Raw genomic sequence first — 25699 nt, forward strand, 5'->3', positions numbered from 1 at the left:
GAAAAGTCTGCATTTGACCCTACTAGAATCCGAAGTCAAATGTCTACTATTTGCTGATGATCTGGTGCTTCTGTCACCAACCAAGGAGGGCCTACAGCAGCACCTAGATCTTCTGCACAGATTCTGTCAGACCTGGGCCCTGACAGTAAATCTCAGTAAGACCAAAATAATGGTGTTCCAAAAAAGGTCCAGTCGCCAGGACCACAAATACAAATTCCATCTAGACACTGTTGCCCTAGAGCACACAAAAAACTATACATACCTCGGCCTAAACATCAGTGGCACAGGTAACTTCCACAAAGCTGTGAACGATCTGAGAGACAAGGCAAGAAGGGCATTCTATGCCATCAAAAGGAACATACATTTCAACATACCAATTAGGATCTGGCTAAAAATACTTGAATCAGTCATAGAGCCCATTGCCCTTTATGGTTGTGAGGTCTGGGGTCCGCTCACCAACCAAGACTTCACAAAATGGGACAAACACCAAATTGAGACTCTGCATGCAGAATTCTGCAAAAATATCCTCCGTGTACAACGTAGAACACCAAATAATGGTGAGCAGAATTAGGCCGATACCCACTAATGATCACAAACACACCCCACAGAGCCCCAGGACAGCAGTACAATTAGACCCAACCAAATCATGAGAAAACAAAAAGATAATTACTTAACACATTGGAAAGAATTAACAAAAAAAACAGAGCAAACTAGAATGTTATTTGGCCCTAAACAGAGAGTACACAGTGGCAGAATACCTGACCACTGTGACTGACCCAAACTTAACAAAAGCTTTGACTATGTACAGACTCAGTGAGCATAGCCTTGCTATTGAGAAAGGCCACCGTAGACAGACATGGCTCCCAAGAGAAGACAGGCTATGTGCTCACTGCCCACAAAATGAGGTGGAAACTGAGCTGCACTTCCTAACCTACTGCCCAATGTATGACCATATTAGAGAGACATATTTCCCTCAGATTACACAGATCCACAAAGAATTCTAAAACAAACCCAATTTTGAAAAACTCCCATATCTACTGGGTGAAATTCCACAGTGTGCCATCACAGCAGCAAGATTTGTGACCTGTTGCCACAAGAAAAGGGCAACCAGTGAAGAACAAACACCATTGTAAATACAACCCATATTTATACTTATTTATGTTATCTTGTGTCCTTTACCATTTGTACATTGTTACAACACTGTATATATATAATATGACATTTGTAATGTCTTTATTGTTTTGAAACTTCTGTATGTGTGATGTTTACTGTTAATTTTTATTGTTTATTTCACTTTTGCATATTACCTACCTCACTTGCTTTGGCAATGTTAACACATGTTTCCCATGCCAATAAAGCCCTTGAATTGATTGAATTGAGAGAGCAGGAGAGCGAGAGAGAGAGAGAGAGAGAGACGGAGAGAGAGACAGAGCGAGAGAGATGGAGAGAGAGAGAGAGAGAGGGAGAGGGGGAGAGAGAGAGAGAGAGAGAGAGAGAGAGAGAGAGACAGAGAGAGAGATAGAGATGGAGAGATCTCGAGTTGAGAGTGAGATAGAAGAGAACCTTTGAGAGAGAGAGAGAGAGAGAGAGCGAGAGAGAGCGAGAGAGAGCGAGCTCTGTAGGTATGTCACATGACTGACTCCATTTCTCCACTCGTCTGTTGACACTGAACATGAACATGAGAGGAAAAACAGTCCTGAGAGAGATGGAAAGAGAGATGGAAAGAGAGATGGAAAGAGAGATGGAAAGAGAGGAAAAATATAGAGAAAAAGAGAGAGTGTGTGAGAGAGAGAACTAGAGAAAGAGAGCGGGAGAGAGCAAGGCTTTTTCAGCTCCCAGAATGCTTTGGGCCTCGTACTTCCATGCTACTTCCTAACATTATGCATTAGGAACAATATAGCAGTCTAAAATGACCTGCTGCTGAAGAAACCAAATGCATTTGCTGCCTTAAAGTGCCCTGAGGAGAGTGGGGGGAGACAGGGGGAGACCTGGGAGGCAGGGGGAGGCGGAGGGGAGACGGGGAGGAAGAGAGAGGCTGGGGGAGACCTGGGAGGCAGGGGGGAGGCGGAGGGGAGACGGGGAGGAAGAGAGAGGCTGGGGGAGGAAGGGGGAGTGAGCATGGAGTAAATCTGGATCATGTGCTAAGCTTTCAGGAATGTTTTCCTGAACAAGCCATGAATAACAGGTAGCCACACTAGTCACCCTGTGGGTGCAGTTACCCACGCATTACGGACATTCTCTAAGTATTGAAGAGAAACCTACATTTTTGGAGCGCTTGTGTGTTTTATGTGTTTTGTGTGTGTGTTTTGTGTGTTGTGTTATGTTGTCCCAGCTCCCCCAGAGTCTATAGACCCCAGTACTGTAACCCTGTCCTCTAACCTCTGTTATGTTGTCCCCCCCCCAGAGTCTATAGACCCCAGTACTGTAACCCTGTCCTCTAACCCTCTGTTATGTTGTCCCCCCCCCAGAGTCTATAGACCCCAGTACTGTAACCCTGTCCTCTAACCCTCTGTTATGTTGTCCCAGCCCCCCCAGAGTCTATAGACCCCAGTACTGTAACCCTGTCCTCTAACCCTCTGTTATGTTGTCCCAGCCCCCCCAGAGTCTATAGACCCCAGTACTGTAACCCTGTCCTCTAACCCTCTGTTATGTTGTCCCAGCCCCCCCAGAGTCTATAGACCCCAGTACTGTAACCCTGTCCTCTAACCCTCTGTTATGTTGTCCAGCCCCCCCCCCAGAGTCTATAGACCCCAGTACTGTAACCCTGTCCTCTAACACTCTGTTATGTTGCCCCCCCAGAGTCTATAGACCCCAGTACTGTAACCCTGTCCTCTAACACTCTGTTATGTTGCCCCCCCCCAGAGTCTATAGACCCCAGTACTGTAACCCTGTCCTCTAACCCTCTGTTATGTTGTCCAGCCCCCCCCCCAGAGTCTATAGACCCCAGTACTGTAACCCTGTCCTCTAACCCTCTGTTATGTTGCCCCCAGAGTCTATAGACCCCAGTACTGTAACCCTGTCCTCTAACCCTCTGTTATGTTGTCCCCCCAAAGTCTATAGACCCCAGTACTGTAACCCTGTCCTCTAACCCTCTGTTATGTTGTCCCCCCCCAGAGTCTATAGACCCCAGTAGTAACCCTGTCCTCTAACCCCTGTTATGTGCCCCCCCAGAGTCTATAGACCCCAGTACAGTAACCCTGTCCTCTAACCCTCTGTTATGTTGCCCCCCCCAGAGTCTATAGACCCCAGTACTGTAACCCTGTCCTCTAACCCTCTGTTATGTTGTCCAGCCCCCACCCCAGAGTCTATAGACCCCAGTACTGTAACCCTGTCCTCTAACCCTCTGTTATGTTGCCCCCCAAAGTCTATAGACCCCAGTACTGTAACCCTGTCCTCTAACGCTCTGTTATGTTGCCCCCCCCCCAGAGTCTATAGACCCCAGTACTGTAACCCTGTCCTCTAACCCTCTGTTATGTTTGTCCAGGCCCCCCCCCCAGAGTCTATAGACCCCAGTACTGTAACCCTGTCCTCTAACCCTCTGTTATGTTGTCCCCCCCCAGAGTCTATAGACCCCAGTACTGTAACCCTGTCCTCTAACCCTCTGTTATGTTGTCCCCCCCCCAAAGTCTATAGACCCCAGTACTGTAACCCAGTCCTCTAACCCTCTGTTATGTTGTCCCCCCACAGAGTCTATAGACCCCAGTACTGTAACCCTGTCCTCTAACCCTCTGTTATGTTGTCCCCCCCCCAGAGTCTATAGACCCCAGTACTGTAACCCTGTCCTCTAACCCTCTGTTATGTTGCCCCCCCAAAGTCTATAGACCCCAGTACTGTAACCCTGTCCTCTAACGCTCTGTTATGTTGTCCCCCCCAGAGTCTATAGACCCCAGTACTGTAACCCTGTCCTCTAACCCTCTGTTATGTTGCCCCCCCAAAGAGTCTATAGACCCCAGTACTGTAACCCTGTCCTCTAACCCTCTGTTATGTTGTCCAGCCCCAGCAGGCCCCTCCCACCCCAGAGTCTATAGACCCCAGTACTGTAACCCTGTCCTCTAACCCTCTGTTATGTTGTCCCCCCCAGAGTCTATAGACCCCAGTACTGTAACCCTGTCCTCTAACCCTCTGTTATGTTGCCCCCCCCAGAGTCTATAGACCCCAGTACTGTAACCCTGTCCTCTAACCCTCTGTTATGTTGTCCCCCCCAGAGTCTATAGACCCCAGTACTGTAACCCTGTCCTCTAACCCTCTGTTATTGTCCCCCCCCAGAGTCTATAGACCCCAGTACTGTAACCCTGTCCTCTAACCCTCTGTTATGTTGCCCCCCCCAAAGAGTCTATAGACCCCAGTACTGTAACCCTGTCCTCTAACCCTCTGTTATGTTGTCGTCCCCCCCCCAGAGTCTATAGACCCCAGTACTGTAACCCTGTCCTCTAACCCTCTGTTATGTTGTCCAGCCCCCCCCAGAGTCTATAGACCCCAGTACTGTAACCCTGTCCTCTAACCCTCTGTTATGTTGTCCCCCCCCCCAGAGTCTATAGACCCCAGTACTGTAACCCTGTCCTCTAACCCTCTGTTATGTTGCCCCCCCAGAGTCTATAGACCCCAGTACTGTAACCCTGTCCTCTAACCCTCTGTTATGTTGTCCCCCCCCCAGAGTCTATAGACCCCAGTACTGTAACCCTGTCCTCTAACCCTCAAAGTCTATAGACCCCAGTACTGTAACCCTGTCCTCTAACCTTCTGTTATGTTGCCCCCCAGAGTCTATAGACCCCAGTACTGTAACCCTGTCCTCTAACCCTCTGTTATGTCCAGCCCCCAGGCCCTCCCCCCCAGAGTCTATAGACCCCAGTACTGTAACCCTGTCCTCTATCACTCTGTTATGTTGTCCCCCCCCCAAAGTCTATAGACCCCAGTACTGTAACCCTGTCCTCTAACCCTCTGTTATGTTTCCCCCCCCAGAGTCTATAGACCCCAGTACTGTAACCCTGTCCTCTAACCCTCTGTTATACTGTTTATAGACCCCAGCTGTCCCAACGCTCTGGCCCTCCCCCCCAGAGTCTATAGACCCCAGTACTGTAACCCTGTCCTCTAACCCTCTGTTATGTTGCCCCCCCCCCACAGAGTCTATAGACCCCAGTACTGTAACCCTGTCCTCTAACCCTCTGTTATGTTGTCCCCCCCAGAGTCTATAGACCCCAGTACTGTAACCCTGTCCTCTAACCCTCTGTTATGTTGTCCAGCCCCAGCAGGCCCCTCCCCCCCCAGAGTCTATAGACCCCAGTACTGTAACCCTGTCCTCTAACCCTCTGTTATGTTGTCCCCCCAGAGTCTATAGACCCCAGTACTGTAACCCTGTCCTCTAACCCTCTGTTATGTTGTCCCACCCCAGAGTCTATAGACCCCAGTACTGTAACCCAGTCCTCTAACCCTCTGTTATGTTGTCCAGCCCCAGCAGGCCCCTCCCACCCCAGAGTCTATAGACCCCAGTACTGTAACCCTGTCCTCTAACCCTCTGTTATGTTGCCCCCCCAGAGTCTATAGACCCCAGTACTGTAACCCTGTCCTCTAACCCTCCGTTATGTTGTCCCACCCCAGAGTCTATAGACCCCAGTACTGTAACCCAGTCCTCTAACCCTCTGTTATGTTGTCCCAGCCCCCCCCAGAGTCTATAGACCCCAGTACTGTAACCCTGTCCTCTAACCTTCTGTTATACTGTCCAGCCCCAGCAGGCCCCTCCCACCCCAGAGTCTATAGACCCCAGTGAAGAGATGACAGACACAGAGGACAACGAGGAAGAGGACCTGGGAGTCAGAGAGGACCAACGGAACATTATCCTTCACCTGCTGTCGCAGCTCAAACTGGGCATGGACCTCACACGGGTAAGAACTAACACCTGACCAATAACGATCTACTGTATAGACCCCTTTCTGTGTTTACAAACATTGACAGAACGAGGGGGAGTTTTTATAGAATGCTGGCAACAACAAAAAAAAGCCTGTATTTACATGTTATGAGTGTATTTCACACAACTTTAGGATTATAATTGGATTTTAAAGGCTCGTCAAATCCACTGCGTTCTACTTCAACTTCAACCAGTGAAATGTCTCTTTAGCTAGCTTTTGCTACAGCCTAACATCAATGAGCGTTAGCATTCTAGCTAACATCTTGCTGCAGCCTAACATCAATGAGCGTTAGCATTCTAGCTAACATCTTGCTGCAGCCTAACATCAATGAGCGTTAGCATTCTAGCTAGCTTTTGCTACAGCCTAACATCAATGAGCGTTAGCATTCTAGCTAACATCTTGCTGCAGCCTAACATCAATGAGCGTTAGCATTCTAGCTAACATCTTGCTACAGCCTAACATCAATGAGCGTTAGCATTCTAGCTAACATCTTGCTACAGCCTAACATCAATGAGCGTTAGCATTCTAGCTAACATCTTGCTGCAGCCTAACATCAATGAGCGTTAGCATTCTAGCTAACATCTTGCTGCAGCCTAACATCAATGAGCGTTAGCATTCTAGCTAACATCTTGCTGCATCCAAAATAGATATTTTGCAAAGATCACAACCCGAATATAATCTTAGTGACTGTTCAATCAAGAATAGAAACAGAAGTGTAAGCGTTTGAGAACCTCAAAAAAGTGATTTTGTTTTAAATAAAATAGTAATTAAAAGGTAAATCGAGGTTATGTTGAATGGGCTCAGATGGTGATGGCTTTATTGCTGACGTCAAGAGTCGAGTGTCTTGGCCTGACGTCAAGAGTCGAGCGTCTTGGCCTGACGTCAAGAGTCGAGCGTCTTGGCCTGACGTCATATCAAATCACATTTTATTAGTCACATGACCCGAATACAACAGGTGTAGTAGACCTTACAGTGAAATGCTGAATACAACAGGTGTAGTAGACCTTACAGTGAAATGCTGAATACAACAGGTGTAGTAGACCTTACAGTGAAATGCTTACTTACGGGCCCTTAAACAACAATGCAGTAAAACAAATAAAAAAATTAATGAATAAGAAATAAAAGTAACATGTAATTAAAGAGCAGCAGTAAAATAACAATAGTGAGGCAATGTGGAGGCTATATACAGGGGGGGTACTGATACAGAGTCAATGTGGAGACTATATACAGGGGGGGTACTGATACAGGGTCAATGTGGAGACTATATACAGGGGGTACTGATACAGAGTCAATGTGGAGGCTATATACAGGGGGTACTGATACAGAGTCAATGTGGAGGCTATATACAGGGGGTACTGATACAGAGTCAATGTGGAGACTATATACAGGGGGTACTGATACAGAGTCAATGTGGAGGCTATATACAGGGGGTACTGGTACAGAGTCAATGTGGAGGCTATATACAGGGGGTACTGGTACAGAGTCAATGTGGAGGCTATATACAGGGGGTACCGGTACAGAGTCAATGTGGAGACTATATACAGGGGGTACACCGGTACAGAGTCAATGTGGAGACTATATACAGGGGTACCGGTACAGAGTCAATGTGGAGGCTATATACAGGGGGTACCGGTACAGAGTCAATGTGGAGACTATATACAGGGGGTACTGATACAGAGTCAATGTGGAGGCTATATACAGGGGGTACCGGTTCAGAGTCAATGTGGAGGCTATATACAGGGGGTACTGATACAGAGTCAATGTGGAGGCTATATACAGGGGGTACCGGTTCAGAGTCAATGTGGAGGCTATATACAGGGGTGTACTGATACAGAGTCAATGTGGAGACTATATACAGGGGGTACTGGTACAGAGTCAATGTGGAGACTATATACAGGGGTACCGGTACAGAGTCAATGTGGAGGCTATATACAGGGGTACCGGTACAGAGTCAATATGGAGACTATATACAGGGGGTACCGGTATAGAGTCAATGTGGAGGCTATATACAGGGGTACTGGTATAGAGTCAATGTGGAGGCTATATACAGGGGGTACTGGTTCAGAGTCAATGTGGAGGCTATATACAGGGGGTACTGATACAGAGTCAATGTGGAGGCTATATACAGGGGGTACTGATACAGAGTCAATGTGGAGACTATATACAGGGGTACTGGTACAGAGTCAATGTGGAGACTATATACAGGGGGTACCGGTACAGAGTCAATGTGGAGGCTATATACAGGGGGTACCGGTACAGAGTCAATGTGGAGGCTATATACAGGGGGTACCGGTACAGAGTCAATGTGGAGACTATATACAGGGGGTACTGGTACAGAGTCAATGTGGAGACTATATACAGGGGGTACCGGTACAGAGTCAATGTGGAGGCTATATACAGGGGGTACCGGTACAGAGTCAATGTGGAGACTATATACAGGGGGTACTGATACAGAGTCAATGTGGAGGCTATATACAGGGGGTACCGGTTCAGAGTCAATGTGGAGGCTATATACAGGGGGTACTGATACAGAGTCAATGTGGAGGCTATATACAGGGGGTACCGGTTCAGAGTCAATGTGGAGGCTATATACAGGGGGGTACTGATACAGAGTCAATGTGGAGACTATATACAGGGGGTACTGGTACAGAGTCAATGTGGAGACTATATACAGGGGGTACCGGTACAGAGTCAATGTGGAGGCTATATACAGGGGGTACCGGTACAGAGTCAATATGGAGACTATATACAGGGGGTACCGGTATAGAGTCAATGTGGAGGCTATATACAGGGGGTACTGGTATAGAGTCAATGTGGAGGCTATATACAGGGGGTACCGGTTCAGAGTCAATGTGGAGGCTATATACAGGGGGTACTGATACAGAGTCAATGTGGAGGCTATATACAGGGGTACCGGTTCAGAGTCAATGTGGAGGCTATATACAGGGGGTACTGATACAGAGTCAATGTGGAGGCTATATACAGGGGGTACTGATACAGAGTCAATGTGGAGGCTATATACAGGGGGGTACTGGTACAGAGTCAATGTGGAGGCTATATACAGGGGTACCGGTACAGAGTCAATGTGGAGGCTATATACAGGGGGTACCGGTACAGAGTCAATGTGGAGACTATATACAGGGGGTACCGGTACAGAGTCAATGTGGAGGCTATATACAGGGGGTACTGGTACAGAGTCAATGTGGAGGCTATATACAGGGGTACCGGTTCAGAGTCAATGTGGAGGCTATATACAGGGGGTACTGATACAGAGTCAATGTGGAGGCTATATACAGGGGTACCGGTTCAGAGTCAATGTGGAGGCTATATACAGGGGGTACTGATACAGAGTCAATGTGGAGGCTATATACAGGGGGTACTGGTACAGAGTCAATGTGGAGGCTATATACAGGGGGTACTGATACAGAGTCAATGTGGAGGCTATATACAGGGGGTACCGGTACAGAGTCAATATGGAGACTATATACAGGGGGTACCGGTACAGAGTCAATGTGGAGGCTATATACAGGGGGTACTGGTACAGAGTCAATGTGGAGGCTATATACAGGGGGTACCGGTATCAGAGTCAATGTGGAGGCTATATACAGGGGGGTACTGTACAGAGTCAATGCTATATACAGGGGGTACCGGTTCAGAGTCAATGTGGAGGCTATATACAGGGGTGTACTGATACAGAGTCAATGTGGAGACTATATACAGGGGGTACTGGTACAGAGTCAATGTGGAGACTATATACAGGGGGTACCGGTACAGAGTCAATGTGGAGGCTATATACAGGGGTACCAATGTACAGAGTCAATATGGAGACTATATACAGGGGGTACCGGTACAGAGTCAATGTGGAGGCTATATACAGGGGGTACTGGTACAGAGTCAATGTGGAGGCTATATACAGGGGTACCGGTTCAGAGTCAATGTGGAGGCTATATACAGGGGGGTACTGATACAGAGTCAATGTGGAGGCTATATACAGGGGGTACTGATACAGAGTCAATGTGGAGACTATATACAGGGGGTACTGGTACAGAGTCAATGTGGAGACTATATACAGGGGTACTGGTACAGAGTCAATGTGGAGGCTATATACAGGGGGTACCGGTACAGAGTCAACGTGGAGGCTATATACAGGGGGTACCGGTACAGAGTCAATGTGGAGACTATATACAGGGGGTATTGGTACAGGGTCAAGGTGGAGACTATATACAGGGGGTACCGGTACAGAGTCAATGTGGAGGCTATATACAGGGGGTACCGGTACAGAGTCAATGTGGAGACTATATACAGGGGGTACTGATACAGAGTCAATGTGGAGGCTATATACAGGGGTACCGGTTCAGAGTCAATGTGGAGGCTATATACAGGGGGTACTGATACAGAGTCAATGTGGAGGCTATATACAGGGGTACCGGTTCAGAGTCAATGTGGAGGCTATATACAGGGGTGTACTGATACAGAGTCAATGTGGAGACTATATACAGGGGTACTGGTACAGAGTCAATGTGGAGACTATATACAGGGGGGTACAGAGTCAATGTGGAGGCTATATACAGGGGTACCGGTACAGAGTCAATATGGAGACTATATACAGGGGTACCGGTATAGAGGCTATATACAGGGGGTACTGGTACAGAGTCAATGTGGAGGCTATATACAGGGGGTACCGGTTCAGAGTCAATGTGGAGCTATATACAGGGGGTACTGATACAGAGTCAATGTGGAGGCTATATACAGGGGTACCGGTTCAGAGTCAATGTGGAGGCTATATACAGGGGGTACTGATACAGAGTCAATGTGGAGGCTATATACAGGGGGTACTGATACAGAGTCAATGTGGAGGCTATATACAGGGGGGTACTGATACAGAGTCAATGTGGAGGCTATATACAGGGGGTACCGGTACAGAGTCAATGTGGAGGCTATATACAGGGGGTACCGGTACAGAGTCAATATGGAGACTATATACAGGGGGTACCGGTACAGAGTCAATGTGGAGGCTATATACAGGGGGTACTGGTATAGAGTCAATGTGGAGGCTATATACAGGGGGTACCGGTTCAGAGTCAATGTGGAGGCTATATACAGGGGGTACTGATACAGAGTCAATGTGGAGGCTATATACAGGGGTACCGGTTCAGAGTCAATGTGGAGGCTATATACAGGGGGGTACTGATACAGAGTCAATGTGGAGGCTATATACAGGGGGTACTGATACAGAGTCAATGTGGAGGCTATATACAGGGGGTACTGATACAGAGTCAATGTGGAGGCTATATACAGGGGGTACCGGTACAGAGTCAATATGGAGACTATATACAGGGGTACCGGTATAGAGTCAATGTGGAGGCTATATACAGGGGTACTGGTATAGAGTCAATGTGGAGGCTATATACAGGGGGTACCGGTTCAGAGTCAATGTGGAGGCTATATACAGGGGGTACTGATACAGAGTCAATGTGGAGGCTATATACAGGGGGTACCGGTTCAGAGTCAATGTGGAGGCTATATACAGGGGGTACTGATACAGAGTCAATGTGGAGACTATATACAGGGGGTACTGGTACAGAGTCAATGTGGAGACTATATACAGGGGTACCGGTACAGAGTCAATGTGGAGGCTATATACAGGGGTACCGGTACAGAGTCAATATGGAGACTATATACAGGGGGTACCGGTATAGAGTCAATATGCGGGGGCACCGGTTAGTCGAGGTAATTGAGGTAATATGTACATGTAGATAGAGTTATTAAAGTGACATATAGATAATAACAGAGAGTAGCAGTGGTGTAAAAGAGCAATGCAATTAGTCTGAGTAGCCATTTGATTAGGTGTTCTGGAGTCTTATGGCTTGGGGGGTAGAAGCTGTTTAGAAGCCACTTGGACCTAGACTTGGCGCTCCGGTACTGCTTGCCGTGTGGTAGCAGAGAGAACAGTCTATGATCAGGGTGGCTGGAGTCTTTGACAATGTTTAGGTCCTTCCTCTGACACCGCCTGGTGTAGAGGTCCTGGATGGCAGGAAGCTTTGCCCCGGTGATGTACTGGGTCATACCACTACCCCCTGTAGTGTCTTGCGGTCGGAGGCCGAGCAGTTGCAATTCCAGGCAGTGATGCAACCAGTCAGGATGCTCTCGATGGTGCAGCTGTAGAACCTTTTGAGGATCTGAGGACCAATGCCAAATCTTTTCATTCTCCTGAGGGGGAATAGGTTTTGTCGCGCCCTCTTCCCGACTGTCTTGGTGTGTTTGGACCATGTTAGTTTGTTGGTGATGTGGACACCAAGGAACTTGAAGCTCTCGACCTGCTCCACTACAGCCCCGTCGATGAGAATGGGGACGTGGCTCGGTCCTCTTTTTCCTGTAGTCCACAGTCAGTGTGTCGTGTTCTGGAAAAGGGTCACCGGTGGAAGTTAAATCAAACACCATCTACTGTAACATGAACTGGACATGAACCCTTGTTGGGTACATCTCACTACACTCGTAAGAACGACACTTGGGTCATACTGTTTGTTCATCAGCGTTTCTCAATGGTAGTCGTTGCTGGTAACTGTATAAGTACACCTGATTCAACCCGTCACATCAAGGACTTGATGTGTACAACTTAGTGGGGAAGAGGTCTAGTCAAGGACACCAGTGAGCTTTACACACATTCACACCAGTGAAATGGACAACAACTGTAGTCAGTGGCCAGTGTTCTAACAGTGAACCGACAACAGAAACTCTCCCCCCCCCCCAAGATAGTGAAACAGAACACAGCTCTCTGCTCTCTTCACACAGTCACAGATGGCACAGAGCACCAGGTGCTGACACAGATAAACTTATCTACCTAGCACAGTGTACTTGTACACAGAGAGAGGGAGAGAATGTATTCATTATTTAGTTGCTAGTTCATTCCCCAAGCCTCCATCTGTCCAGTCCTTCTCCTGTACTCGACACTCTGACCTCTACTCCTCTCCTCCTTTACTCTCCTTACTTCACCTCTCCTCTCCTCTCCTCCCCCAACTCTCCTCTCCTCCCCTAACTCTCCTCTCCTCTATTCTCCTCTCCTACCATCTCCTCTCCTCCTCTCCTCTCCTTGCTTCACCTCTCCTCTCCTCCCCCAACTCTCCTCTCCTCCCACTCCTCCCCCAACTCTCCTCTCCTCTCCTCTATTCTCCTCTCCTCCCCCAACTCTCCTCTCCTCTATTCTCCTCTCCTACCATCTCCTCTCCTCTCCTCTCCTCTTCTCCCCCAACTCTACTCTCCTACCATCTCCTCTCCTCTCCTCTCCTACCATCTCCCCTTCTCTCCTCTCCTACCCTTCCTATCCTCTCCTGTACTCGACACTGACGTCTACTCCTCCCCTCTCCTCTTCTACCCCTCCTCACCTCTTCTCTCCTACCCCTCATCTCCTCTCCTACCGTCTCCCCTTTTCTCCTCTCCTCTCCTCTCCTCTCTCTCCTCTCCTCTCCTCTCCTCTCCTCCTCTCCTCTCCCTCTCCTCTCCTCTCCTCTCCTCTCCTCTCCTCTCCTCTCCTCTCCTCCCTCTCCTCTCCTCTCCTCTCCTCTCCTCATCCCACCTTGAGCTAATTCAGTCTACAGGACAGGAGAAATACCATGTTATTCTGAAGAATATAAAACAGCTTGTGTCTTCAAACTTGTATCTCTGTGATCATATGGTCCAATTTCACAACTGCTTATGTGTACAACCGCCTTAAGATATAGCAGTGAAAAAACTGTGTCAGCCTGAAGTTCGAGGTTCAGTCTCTCTGTTCTGTCATCCTGGTGACAGACTGGCTGACTGAATGAGGAAGTGACTGCCTGTAATGAGTGTCTATCATGGGCAGCCAGGTGAGTGCTGTGACAGCGCCTGACTGAACTCATGATTGTCTGTGGCACAGCTGCTCTGCTCATGTGGTTCGATGAACCCCACCGTGTGTAATGTTAGACTGAACCGTAATGGGATTATATAACGTAATGCAGGTTATAATCTGGAGTACTGTGGTAAATGTCTAGACCTCTTAGTGATTATAGCTTCATCACCTAGACCTCTATCATCACCTAGACCCCTTAGTGATTATAGCTTCATCACCTAGACCTCTATCATCACCTAGACCCCTTAGTGATTATAGCTTCATCACCTAGACCTCTATCATCACCTAGACCCCTTAGTGATTATAGCTTCATCACCTAGACCTCTATCATCACCTAGACCTCTATCATCACCTAGACCTCTATCATCACCTAGACCCCTTAGTGATTATAGCTTCATCACCTAGACCTCTATCATCACCTAGACCCCCTTAGTGATTATAGCTTCATCACCTAGACCCTTTAGTGATTATAGCTTCATCACCTAGACCCCTTAGTGATTATAGCTTCATCACCTAGACCTCTATCATCACCTAGACCCCTTAGTGATTATAGCTTCATCACCTAGACCCTTTAGTGATTATAGCTTCATCACCTAGACCTCTATCATCACCTAGACCTCTATCATCACCTAGACCCTTAGTGATTATAGCTTCATCACCTAGACCCTCTGATCATCACCTAGACCTCTATCATCACCTAGACCCCTTAGTGATTATAGCTTCATCACCTAGACCTTAGTGATTATAGCTTCATCACCTAGACCTCTATCATCACCTAGACCTCTATCATCACCTAGACCCCTTAGTGATTATAGCTTCATCACCTAGACCCTTTAGTGATTATAGCTTCATCACCTAGACCTCTATCATCACCTAGACCTCTATCATCACCTAGACCCCCTAGTGATTATAGCTTCATCACCTAGACCCCTTAGTTATTATACCCTTTAGTGATTATAGCTTCATCACCTAGACCCTTTAGTGATTATAGCTTCATCACCTAGACCCTTTAGTGATTATAGCTTCATCACCTAGACCCTCTATCATCACCTAGACCTCTATCATCACCTAGACCCTTTAGTGATTATAGCTTCATCACCTAGACCCCTTAGTGATTATAGCTTCATCACCTAGACCCTTTAGTGATTATAGCTTCATCACCTAGACCCTTTAGTGATTATAGCTTCATCACCTAGACCTCTTTAGTGATTATAGCTTCATCACCTAGACCTCTTAGTGATTATAGCTTCATCACCTAGACCTCTATCATTATACCTCTATCATCACCTAGACCCTTTAGTGATTATAGCTTCATCACCTAGACCCTTTAGTGATTATAGCTTCATCACCTAGACCCTTTAGTGATTATAGCTTCATCACCTAGACCCCTTAGTGATTATAGCTTCATCACCCTTTAGTGATTATAGCTTCATCACCTAGACCCTTTAGTGATTATAGCTTCATCACCTAGACCCTTTAGTGATTATAGCTTCATCACCTAGACCTTTAGTGATTCTATCATCACCTAGACCCCTTAGTGATTATAGCTTCATCACCTAGACCTCTTCTAGCTTCATCACCTAGACCCTTAGTGATTATAGCTTCATCACCTAGACCTGATTATATCATCACCTAGACCCCTTAGTGATTATAGCTTCATCACCTAGACCCTTTAGTGATTATAGCTTCATCACCTAGACCCTTTAGTGATTATAGCTTCATCACCTAGACCTTAGTGATTCTATCATCACCTAGACCTCTTAGTGATTATAGCTTCATCACCTAGACCTTCTAGCTTCATCACCTAGACCCTTAGTGATTATAGCTTCATCACCTAGACCTCTAGTGATTATAGCTTCATCACCTAGACCCTTAGTGATTAGCTTCATCACCTAGACCTCTAGCTTCATCACCTAGACCCTATTAGTGATTATAGCTTCATCACCTAGACCCTTAGTGATTATAGCTTCATCACCTAGACCTCTATCATCACCTAGACCTCTTAGTGATTATAGCTTCATCACCTAGACCTCTATCATCACCTAGACCCCTTAGTGATTATAGCTTCATCACCTAGACCTCTATGATTATAGCTTCATCACCTAGACCCTTAGTGATTATAGCTTCATCACCTTTTAGACCTCTTCATCACCTAGACCTTTAGTGATTATAGCTTCATCACCTAGACCTCTTCGTGATTAGACCCCTTAGTAGCTTCATCACCTAGACCTCTATCATCACCTAGACCTCTTAGTGATTATAGCTTCATCACCTAGACCCTTTAGTGATTATAGCTTCATCACCTAGACCCCTTAGTGATTATAGCTTCATCACCTAGACCCCTTAGTGATTATAGCTTCATCACCTAGACCTCTATCATCACCTAGACCTCTTAGTTATTATAGCTTCATCACCTAGACCCCTTAGTGATTATAGCTTCATCACCTAGACCCTTAGTGATTATAGCTTCATCACCTAGACCTCTTAGTGATTATAGCTTCATCACCTAGACCCCTTAGTGATTATAGCTTCATCACCTAGACCTCTCTAGACCCCTTAGTGATTATAGCTTCATCACCTAGACCCCTTAGTGATTATAGCTTCATCACCTAGACCCCTTAGTGATTATAGCTTCATCACCTAGACCTCTTTAGTGATTATAGCTTCATCACCTAGACCCCTTTAGTGATTATAGCTTCATCACCTAGACCTCTATCATCACCTAGACCCTTTAGTGATTATAGCTTCATCACCTAGACCCTTTAGTGATTATACCTAGACCCTTTAGTGATTATAGCTTCATCACCTAGACCCCTTTAGTGATTATAGCTTCATCACCTAGCTATCATCACCTAGACCCTTTAGTGATTATAGCTTCATCACCTAGACCCTTTAGTGATTATAGCTTCATCACCTAGACCCTTTAGTGATTATAGCTTCATCACCTAGACCCTTAGTGATTATAGCTTCATCACCTAGACCCTATCATCACCTAGACCCCTTGATTATAGCTTCATCACCTAGACCCCTTAGTGATTATAGCTTCATCACCTAGACCCTTAGTGATTATAGCTTCATCACCTAGACCTTTTAGTGATTATAGCTTCATCACCTAGACCCCTTAGTGATTATAGCTTCATCACCTAGACCCCTTAGTGATTATAGCTTCATCACCTAGACCTTTTAGTGATTATATCATCACCTAGACCCCTTTAGTGATTATAGCTTCATCACCTAGACCCTTTAGTGATTATAGCTTCATCACCTAGACCCCTTAGTGATTATAGCTTCATCACCTAGACCCTTTAGTGATTATAGCTTCATCACCTAGACCTCTATCATCACCTAGACCCCTTAGTGATTATAGCTTCATCACCTAGACCCTTTAGTGATTATAGCTTCATCACCTAGACCTGATTATCATCACCTAGACCCCTTAGTGATTATAGCTTCATCACCTAGACCCCTTAGTGATTATAGCTTCATCACCTAGACCTCTATCATCACCTAGACCCCTTAGTGATTATAGCTAGTGATCACCTAGCTAGTGATTATAGCTTGCATCACCTAGACCCCTTAGTGATTATAGCTTCATCACCTAGACCTCTGTTAGCCAACAGACTGACACACAGCACCCTGACTAGTTTATTCACCCATACACTCAAGCTCTGGCAGTCAGTTCGTCAGTCAGTCAGTCACTCACTCCCTCAGTCAGTCAGTCCCTCAGTCCCTCAGTCAGTCAGTCAGTCAGTTCCTCAGTCAGTGAGTTACTCCCTCAGTCAGTTCCTCAGTCAGTCAGTCACTCCCTCAGTCAGTCAGTCAGCCCCTCAGTCAGTCAGTCATTCAGTCACTCCCTCAGCCCTTCAGTCAGTCAGCCCTTCAGTCAGTCAGTCAGTCAGTCACTTCGTCAGTCATTCAGTCACTCCCTCAGTCAGTCAGTCAGTCAGTCAGTCACTTCGTCAGTCCTTCAGTCAGTCAGTCAGTTAGTCAGTCAGTCATTCAGTCAGTCAGTCACTCCCTCAGTCAGTCAGTTAGTCCTTCAGTCAGTCAGTCAGTCACTTCGTCAGTCCTTCAGTCAGTCAGTCATTCAGTCACTCCCTCAGTCAGTCAGTCAGTACTTCAGTCAGTCCCTCAGTCACTCCTTCCATCAGTCAGTCAGTCCTTCAGTCAGTCACTCCCTCAGTCAGTCAGTCACTCCCTCAGTCAGTCAGTCCCTCAGTCAGTCAGTCATTCAGTCACTCCCTCAGCCCTTCAGTCAGTCAGTCAGTCAGTCAGCCCTTCAGTCAGTCAGTCAGTCAGTCACTTCGTCAGTCCTTCCGTCAGTCAGTCATTCAGTCACTCCCTCAGTCAGTCAGTCAGTCAGTCAGTCATTCAGTCACTCCCTCAGTCAGTCAGTCAGTCAGTCAGTCAGTCAGTCCTTCAGTCAGTCACTCCCTCAGTCAGTCATTCAGTCACTCCCTCAGTCAGTCAGTAAGTCAGTCAGTAAGTCAGTCAGTACTTCAGTCAGTCCCTCAGTCACTCCTTCAGTCAGTCAGTCAGTCAGTCCTTCAGTCAGTCAGTCATTCAGTCACTCCCTCAGTCAGTCAGTCAGTCAGTAAGTCAGTCAGTAAGTCAGTCAGTACTTCAGTCAGTCCCTCAGTCACTCCTTCAGTCAGTCAGTCAGTCAGTCAGTCAGTCAGTCCTTCAGTCAGTCACTCCCTCAGTCAGTCAGTCAGTCAGTCACTCCCTCAGTCAGTCAGTCAGTCCCTCAGTCACTCCTTCAGTCAGTCAGTCCTTCAGTCAGTCATTCAGTCACTCCCTCAGTCAGTCAGTCAGTCAGTCAGTCCAGTCAGTCAGTCAGTCAGTCAGTCACTTCGCCAGTCTCCCTCAGTCAAACATCCCACCACCCATTCAGAGATGTTCCGTCTCTTTCCCTCCTCACATGGGCCTCTCTCTCAGGCTGCAGGCCATGGATTGATCCTGTGATTGTAGGATAGTGAGTTTCAGTATCAGGACTGTTATGTGAATATAAACTCTAACCATGGAGAACAGTTCTGTTGCCTAACTAATGCTACTTTACGTAATCTGATAAGCAGTTAGTTTGGTAACTCCTTGTATTATATTTTGATGGAAATCCTAGATGACACTGGGTCAGATGTTACACTGTTTTGAAATAGATTTGTATAATTGCTGATATAATCCTGACTTAATGGTGAGGACACCTTCGCATTTGACGTTTAGATTTTTACATTTGCGTCATGAAGCAGACAATGTTATCCAGAGAGACTTACAGTCAGTGCGTTCAACTAAGGTTGGGTAGGTAATTCCCTCTGTGCTGATGTAAACTACTGTGGTAACTGGTGTGTAAACTACTGTGGTAACTGGTGTAAACTACTGCGGTAACTGGTGTAAACTACTGTTTTAACTGGTGTAAACTACTGTGGTAACTGGTGTAAACTACTGTGTTAACTGGTGTAAACTACTGTGTTAACTGGTGTAAACTACTGTGGTAACTGATGTAAACTACTGTGTTAACTGGTGTAAACTACTGTATTAACTGGTGTAAACTACTGTGTTAACTGGTGTAAACTACTGTGTTAACTGGTGTAAAACTGTGGTGTAAACTACTGTGGTAACTGTGTTAACTGGTGTAAACTACTGTGGTAACTGGTGTAAACTACTGTGTTAACTGGTGTAAACTACTGTTAACTGGTAAACTACTGTGGTAACTGGTGTAAACTACTGTGGTAACTGGTGTAAACTACTGTGTTAACTGGTGTAAACTACTGTGTTAACTGGTGTAAACTACTAACTGGTGTAAACTACTGTTAACTGGTGTAAACTACTGTGTTAACTGGTGTAAACTACTGTGGTAACTGGTGTAAACTACTGTGGTAACTGGTGTAAACTACTGTGGTAACTGGTGTAAACTACTGTGTTAACTGGTGTAAACTACTGTGTTAACTGGTGTAAACTACTGTGTTAACTGGTGTAAACTACTGTGGTAACTGGTGTAAACTACTGTGGTAACTGGTGTAAGCTACTGTGGTAACTGGTGTAAACTACTGTGTTAACTGGTGTAAACTACTGTGGTAACTGGTGTAAACTACTGTGGTAACTGGTGTAAACTACTGTGGTAACTGGTGTAAACTACTGTGGTAACTGGTGTAAACTACTGTGGTAACTGGTGTGTAAACTACTGTGGTAACTGGTGTGTAAACTACTGTGGTAACTGGTGTGTAAACTACTGTGGTAACTGGTGTAAACTACTGTGGTAACTGGTGTGTAAACTACTGTGGTAACTGGTGTAAACTACTGTGGTAACTGGTGTAAACTACTGTGGTAACTGGTGTAAACTACTGTGGTAACTGGTGTGTAAACTACTGTGGTAACTGGTGTAAACTACTGTGGTAACTGGTGTAAACTACTGTGGTAACTCGTGTGTAAACTACTGTGGTAACTGGTGTAAACTACTGTGGTAACTGGTGTAAACTACTGTGTTAACTGGTGTAAACTACTGTGTTAACTGGTGTAATAACAGCTGTTTTCAGTAGAGAGGGATCCAGGTGTTTTATCTCTTTCTGACTGTCTGTAATGTTCCAGACCACGGAGGCTGTTGATGAGGATAATGATGTTTGGCAGAGACTGATGTTTCTGATAGTGGGGTCTGGGCTGTGTCCCAATTGTCTACCCTTTAGGGCTCTCTGGTAAAAAAAGAAGTGTACTATGGGAAAATAGATTTCTATTTTGGGCCATATCCCTGATAGGCCTGATGTGGATGGGGGATGGGCCATTACAGAGGCCTGATGTGGATCCACAGGGGACCAGCATGTACATCCCTGATAGGCCTGATGTGGATCCACAGGGGACCAGCATGTACATCCCTGATAGGCCTGATGTGGATCCACAGGGGACCAGCATGTACATCCCTGATAGGCCTGATGTGGATCCACAGGGGACCAGCATGTACATCCCTGATAGGCCTGATGTGGAAGGGGGACGGGCCATTACAGAGGCCTGATGTGGATCCACAGGGGACCAGCATGTACATCCCTGATAGGCCTGATGTGGATCCACAGGGGACCAGCATGTACATCCCTGATAGGCCTGATGTAGATCCACATGGGACCAGCATGTACATCCCTGATAGGCCTGATGTAGATCCACAAGGGGACCAGCATGTACATCCCTGATAGGCCTGATGTAGATCCACAGGGGACCAGCATGTACATCCCTGATAGGCCTGATGTGGATCCACAGGGGACCAGCATGTACATCCCTGATAGGCCTGATGTGGATCCACAGGGGACCAGCATGTACATCCCTGATAGGCCTGATGTAGATCCACAGGGGACCGGCATGTACATCCCTGATAGGCCTGATGTGGATCCACAGGGGACCGGCATGTACGTCATCAGTCAGACATCACAATGTACTGGGTTATTAATACACACCAGACAGCCCTCGACTAGCAGGATGTGTGTGTGTGTGTGTGTGTGTGTGTGTGTGTGTGTGTGTGTGTGTGTACTGTGTGTACAGTGTGTGTGTACAGTGTGTCTGTACAGTGTGTGTGTGTACAGTGTGTGTGTGTGTGTGTGTGTGTGTGTGTACAGTATGTGTGTGTGTGTACAGTGTGTGTGTACAGTGTGTGTGTGTACAGTGTGTGTGTGTGTACAGTATGTGTGTGTGTGTACAGTATGTGTGTGTGTGTGTGTACAGTATGTGTGTGTGTGTGTGTACAGTGTGTGTGTGTACAGTATGGTGTGTGTGTACAGTATGGTTGTGTGTGTACAGTATGGTTGTGTGTGTACAGTATGGTTGTGTGTGTACAGTATGGTTGTGTGTGTACAGTATGTGTGTGTACAGTGTGTGTGTGTACAGTATGTGTGTGTGTGTGTACAGTATGTGTGTGTGTGTGTACAGTATGTGTGTGTGTTTTTTTTGTAAGCTCATTACTTTTAAGTACTGCAAACAAATCAGACTGAGCCTATTTGATAAGTAAATATCACCACAGACCAGTCTGTGATTAATATATTTTATTCTCCACAGGAATGGACGGAGAGGGACTCAATTCCATTTCTTTTCCATTTCTCTCTCACCTCTATTTCTTCTCTCTCTCTCTCTCACCTCTATTTCTCTCTCTATTTCTCTCTCTCTCTCTCTCACCTCTATTTCTCTATTTCTCTCTCTCTCTCTCTCTCTCTCTCTCTCACCTCTATTTCTCTCTCTCTCTCTCTCTCTCACCTCTATTTCTCTCTCTCTCTCTCTCTCACCTCTATTTCTCTCTCTCTCTCTCTCTCACCTCTATTTCTCTCTCTCTCTCTCACACCTCTATTTCTCTATTTCTCTCTCTCTCACCTCTATTTCTCTCTCTCTCTCTTCTCTCACCTCTATTTCTCTCTCTCTCTCACCTCTATTTCTCTCTTTCTCTCTTCTCTCTCTCTCTCTCTCTCTCTCACCTCTATTTTTTCTCTCTCTCTCACCTCTATTTCTCTCTCTCTCTCACACACCTCTATTTCTCTATTTCTCTCTCTCTCTCTCATTCAATTCAATTAGCTTTATTAGCATGACGTAACAATGTACATATTGCCAAAGCTTAATTTGGAGAATTACAATATTAGCATAATTAATCATAATCAATATTGTCAACGGGACAACAGCAACAACAATAACCAAGGGTCAAAATAACCAGACATTGAAGAATAACAATACGCATAGAGGACATGTGCAGGTTGATTGGTCTGTCAGACAGTAGTAGCTGCCAACCCACAGCTCTCTGCGTCCTCCCCCAACAGGACGGGTAGCCTACTCTCATCAGAGAGGTCTTTGAAACCTTGAATAAGGGTTTAATTTATTTTTTAAAATGTTGTCAGGAAATGCAGCTCCGTCTCAGGTTCTGCTGTGGTGCAGTGGTTGCACAGCCTTTTCTCTACAGGGAGCCAGGTTTTCCTGTGTCTACCCTTCTCAATGGCCAGGCTGTGCTCACTGAGCCTGTACTTTGTCAAGGTTTTCCAAGGTTTTAATCAGTAACCATGGTCAAATAGTTAGCCACGGTGTACTGTCGATTTAGGGCCAGATCGCACTGCATTTTGCTTTGTGTTTGTGCTTTGTGTTTCCCAATAAGCAATAATCTCTCTCTGTCTTTTTCTTTCTCTCTGTCTTTTTCTTTCTCTCTGTCTTTTTCTTTCTCTCTGTCTTTTCTTTCTCTCTGTCTTTTTCTTTCTCTCTGTCTTTTTCTTTCTCTCTGTCTTTCTTTTCTTTCTCTCTGTCTTTTCTTTCTCTCTGTCTTTTTCTTTCTCTCTGTCTGTTTTTCTTTCTCTCTGTCTTTTTCTTTCTCTCTGTCTTTTTCTTTCTCTCTGTCTTTTTTCTTTCTCTCTGTCTTTTTCTTTCTCTCTGTCTGTTTTTCTTTCTCTCTGTCTTTTTTTCTTTCTCTCTGTCTTTTTCTTTTTTTCTTTCTCTCTGTCTTTTTCTTTCTCTCTTAATTATGTAAAATGAAATAAATGATTAAATGATGTAGATAACAAACATAAGTGAAATAAACAATAACATTAAACATTATACTAAACAAATTCCAAAAGAATGAAGACATTTCAAATGTCATATTATGTCCAAATATTTAAAGTACAAAAGGGGGAGAAAACATAAAACATAAATATGGGTATTTATATGTATTTACAATGGTGTTTGTTCTTCACTGGTTGCCCTTTTCTCGTGGCAACAGGTCACACATCTTGCTGCTGTGATGGCACACTGTGGAATTTCACCCAGTAGATATGGGAGTTTATCAAAATTGGATTTGTTTTCGAATTCTTTGTGGATCTGTGTAATCTGAGGGAAATATGTGTCTCTAATATGGTCATACGTTGGGCAGGAGGTTAGGAAGTGCAGCTCAGTTTCCACCTCATTTTGTGGGCATTGAGCACATAGCCTGTCTTCTCTTGAGAGCCATGTCTGTCTACGGTGGCCTTTCTCAATAGCAAGGTTATGCTTACTGAGTCTGTACTTAGTCAAAGCTTTCCTAACGGCCTTTCTCAATAGCAAGGTTATGCTCACTGAGTCTGTACTTAGTCAAAGCTTTCCTTAAGTTTGGGTCAGTCACAGTGGTCAGGTATTCTGCCACTGTGTACTCTCTGTTTAGGGCCAAATAGCATTCTAGTGTGCTCTGTTTTTTTTTGTTAATTCTTTCCAATGTGTCAAGTAATTATCTTTTGTTTTGTCATTATTTGGTTGGGTCTAATTGTGTTGCTGTCCTCTCTCTCCTTCTCCTTCCTTCCTCTCTCTCTCTCTCTCTCTTTCCTCCTTCTTCTCTCTCTCCCTCTCCTTCCTCTCTCTCTCTCCCTCTCCTTCCTCTCTCTCTCTCCTCTCCTTCCTCTCTCTCTCTCCTCTCCTTCCTCTCTCTCTCTCTCTCCTCTCCTTCCTCTCTCTCTCCCTCTCCTTCCTCTCTCTCTCTCCTCTCTCTCTCTCCCTCCTCCTTCTCTCTCTCTCCTCCTCTCTCTCTCTCCCTCTCCTTCCTCCTCTCTCTCTCCCTCTCCTTCCTCTCTCTCTTTCTCCTCTCTCTCTCTCTCTCTCCCTCTCCTTCCTCTCTCTGTCTCCATCTCCTTCCTCTCTCTCCTCCTCTCTCTCTCCTTCTCCTTTCTACAGGTGGTACTCCCTACCTTTATCCTGGAGAAGCGTTCCCTCCTAGAGATGTACGCTAACTTCATGGCTCACCCAGACATGTTCCTGAACATCACCACGGGAACCACCCCAGAGGAGCGCATCGTCCGATTCGTGGAATACTACCTGACCGCCTTTCACGAGGGGCGCAAGGGTGCCGTGGCCAAGAAACCCTACAACCCCATCCTGGGAGAGAGTTTCAGGTGTTCCTGGGACGTCCCCCGAGAGAGAGTCCACCCACTGAGGACCATGAGCTCTGCCCCTAACACTAACACGACACCCACTTCAAACCCCGCCCCTAACCCCGCCTCTTCCTCTAGAGGCTCTTCCCTAACCCCGCCTCCTCCTCTAACCCCGCCTCTTCCTCTAGAGGCTCTTCCCCTAACCCTGCCTCTTCCCTAAACCCGACGGTTCCTCTAGAGGCTCTTCCCCTAACCCCGCCTCTTCCTCTAGAGGCTCTTCCCCTAACCCCGCCTCTTCCTCTAGAGCCTCCTGCCGGACAGGAACGGAGGGCGGGGGTGCTCAGACAGAGGACTGTTACCGGGTAAGGTTCGTGGCGGAGCAGGTGTCACACCACCCACCCGTCACTGGGTTCTACTGCGAGTGTAAAGAGAGGAACCCAATACCCACGTCTGGACCCGAAGCAAGTTCATGGGCATGTCCATCGGAGTGTCTATGGTCGGGGAAGGTGAGCATTACTGCACTGTACTGGATCTAGTTAGGACTAGTTTGTTACTACTGTTACTAGGGTGAACAGCACCTACTGAGAGCCGGCTATACAGTAGTTATGACTAGGGGTTACAGTGAACAGCACCTACTGAGAGCCAGCTATACAGTAGTTATGACTAGGGGTTACAGTGTACAGCACCTACTGAGAGCCGGCTATACAGTAGTTATGACTAGGGGTTACAGTGTACAGCACCTACTGAGAGCCAGCTATACAGTAGTTATGACTAGGGGTTACAGTGAACAGCACCTACTGAGAGCCAGCAATACAGTAGTTATGACTAGGGGTTACAGTACCTACTGAAAGCCAGCTATACAATAGTTATGACTAGGGGTTACAGTACCTACTGAGAGCCAGCTATACAGTAGTTATGACTAGGGGTTACAGTACCTACTGAGAGCCAGCTATACAGTAGTTATGACTAGGGGTTACAGTGTACAGCACCTACTGAGAGCCAGCTATACAGTAGTTATGACTAGGGGTTACAGTACCTACTGAGAGCCAGCTATACAGTAGTTATGACTAGGGGTTACAGTGTACAGTACCTACTGAGAGCCAGCTATACAG

General features: G+C 46.3%; 1 protein-coding gene across 1 annotated transcript in view; it reads left to right on the forward strand.

Moving 5' to 3' along the window:
* osbpl10b (oxysterol binding protein-like 10b) overlaps positions 1-25699 on the forward strand; it is a 134863-nt gene that overhangs the window by 96419 nt on the left and 12745 nt on the right. Inside the window, 4 exon segments of the mRNA XM_042316560.1 lie at positions 5721-5879; positions 24391-24688; positions 24945-25022; positions 25025-25093. Coding sequence (XP_042172494.1) covers positions 5721-5879; positions 24391-24688; positions 24945-25022; positions 25025-25093 — 604 coding nt within the window.

Source organism: Oncorhynchus tshawytscha, unplaced genomic scaffold (genome assembly GCF_018296145.1).
Source record: "Oncorhynchus tshawytscha isolate Ot180627B unplaced genomic scaffold, Otsh_v2.0 Un_contig_164_pilon_pilon, whole genome shotgun sequence".
In the NCBI taxonomy this organism is placed as follows: domain Eukaryota; kingdom Metazoa; phylum Chordata; class Actinopteri; order Salmoniformes; family Salmonidae; genus Oncorhynchus; species Oncorhynchus tshawytscha.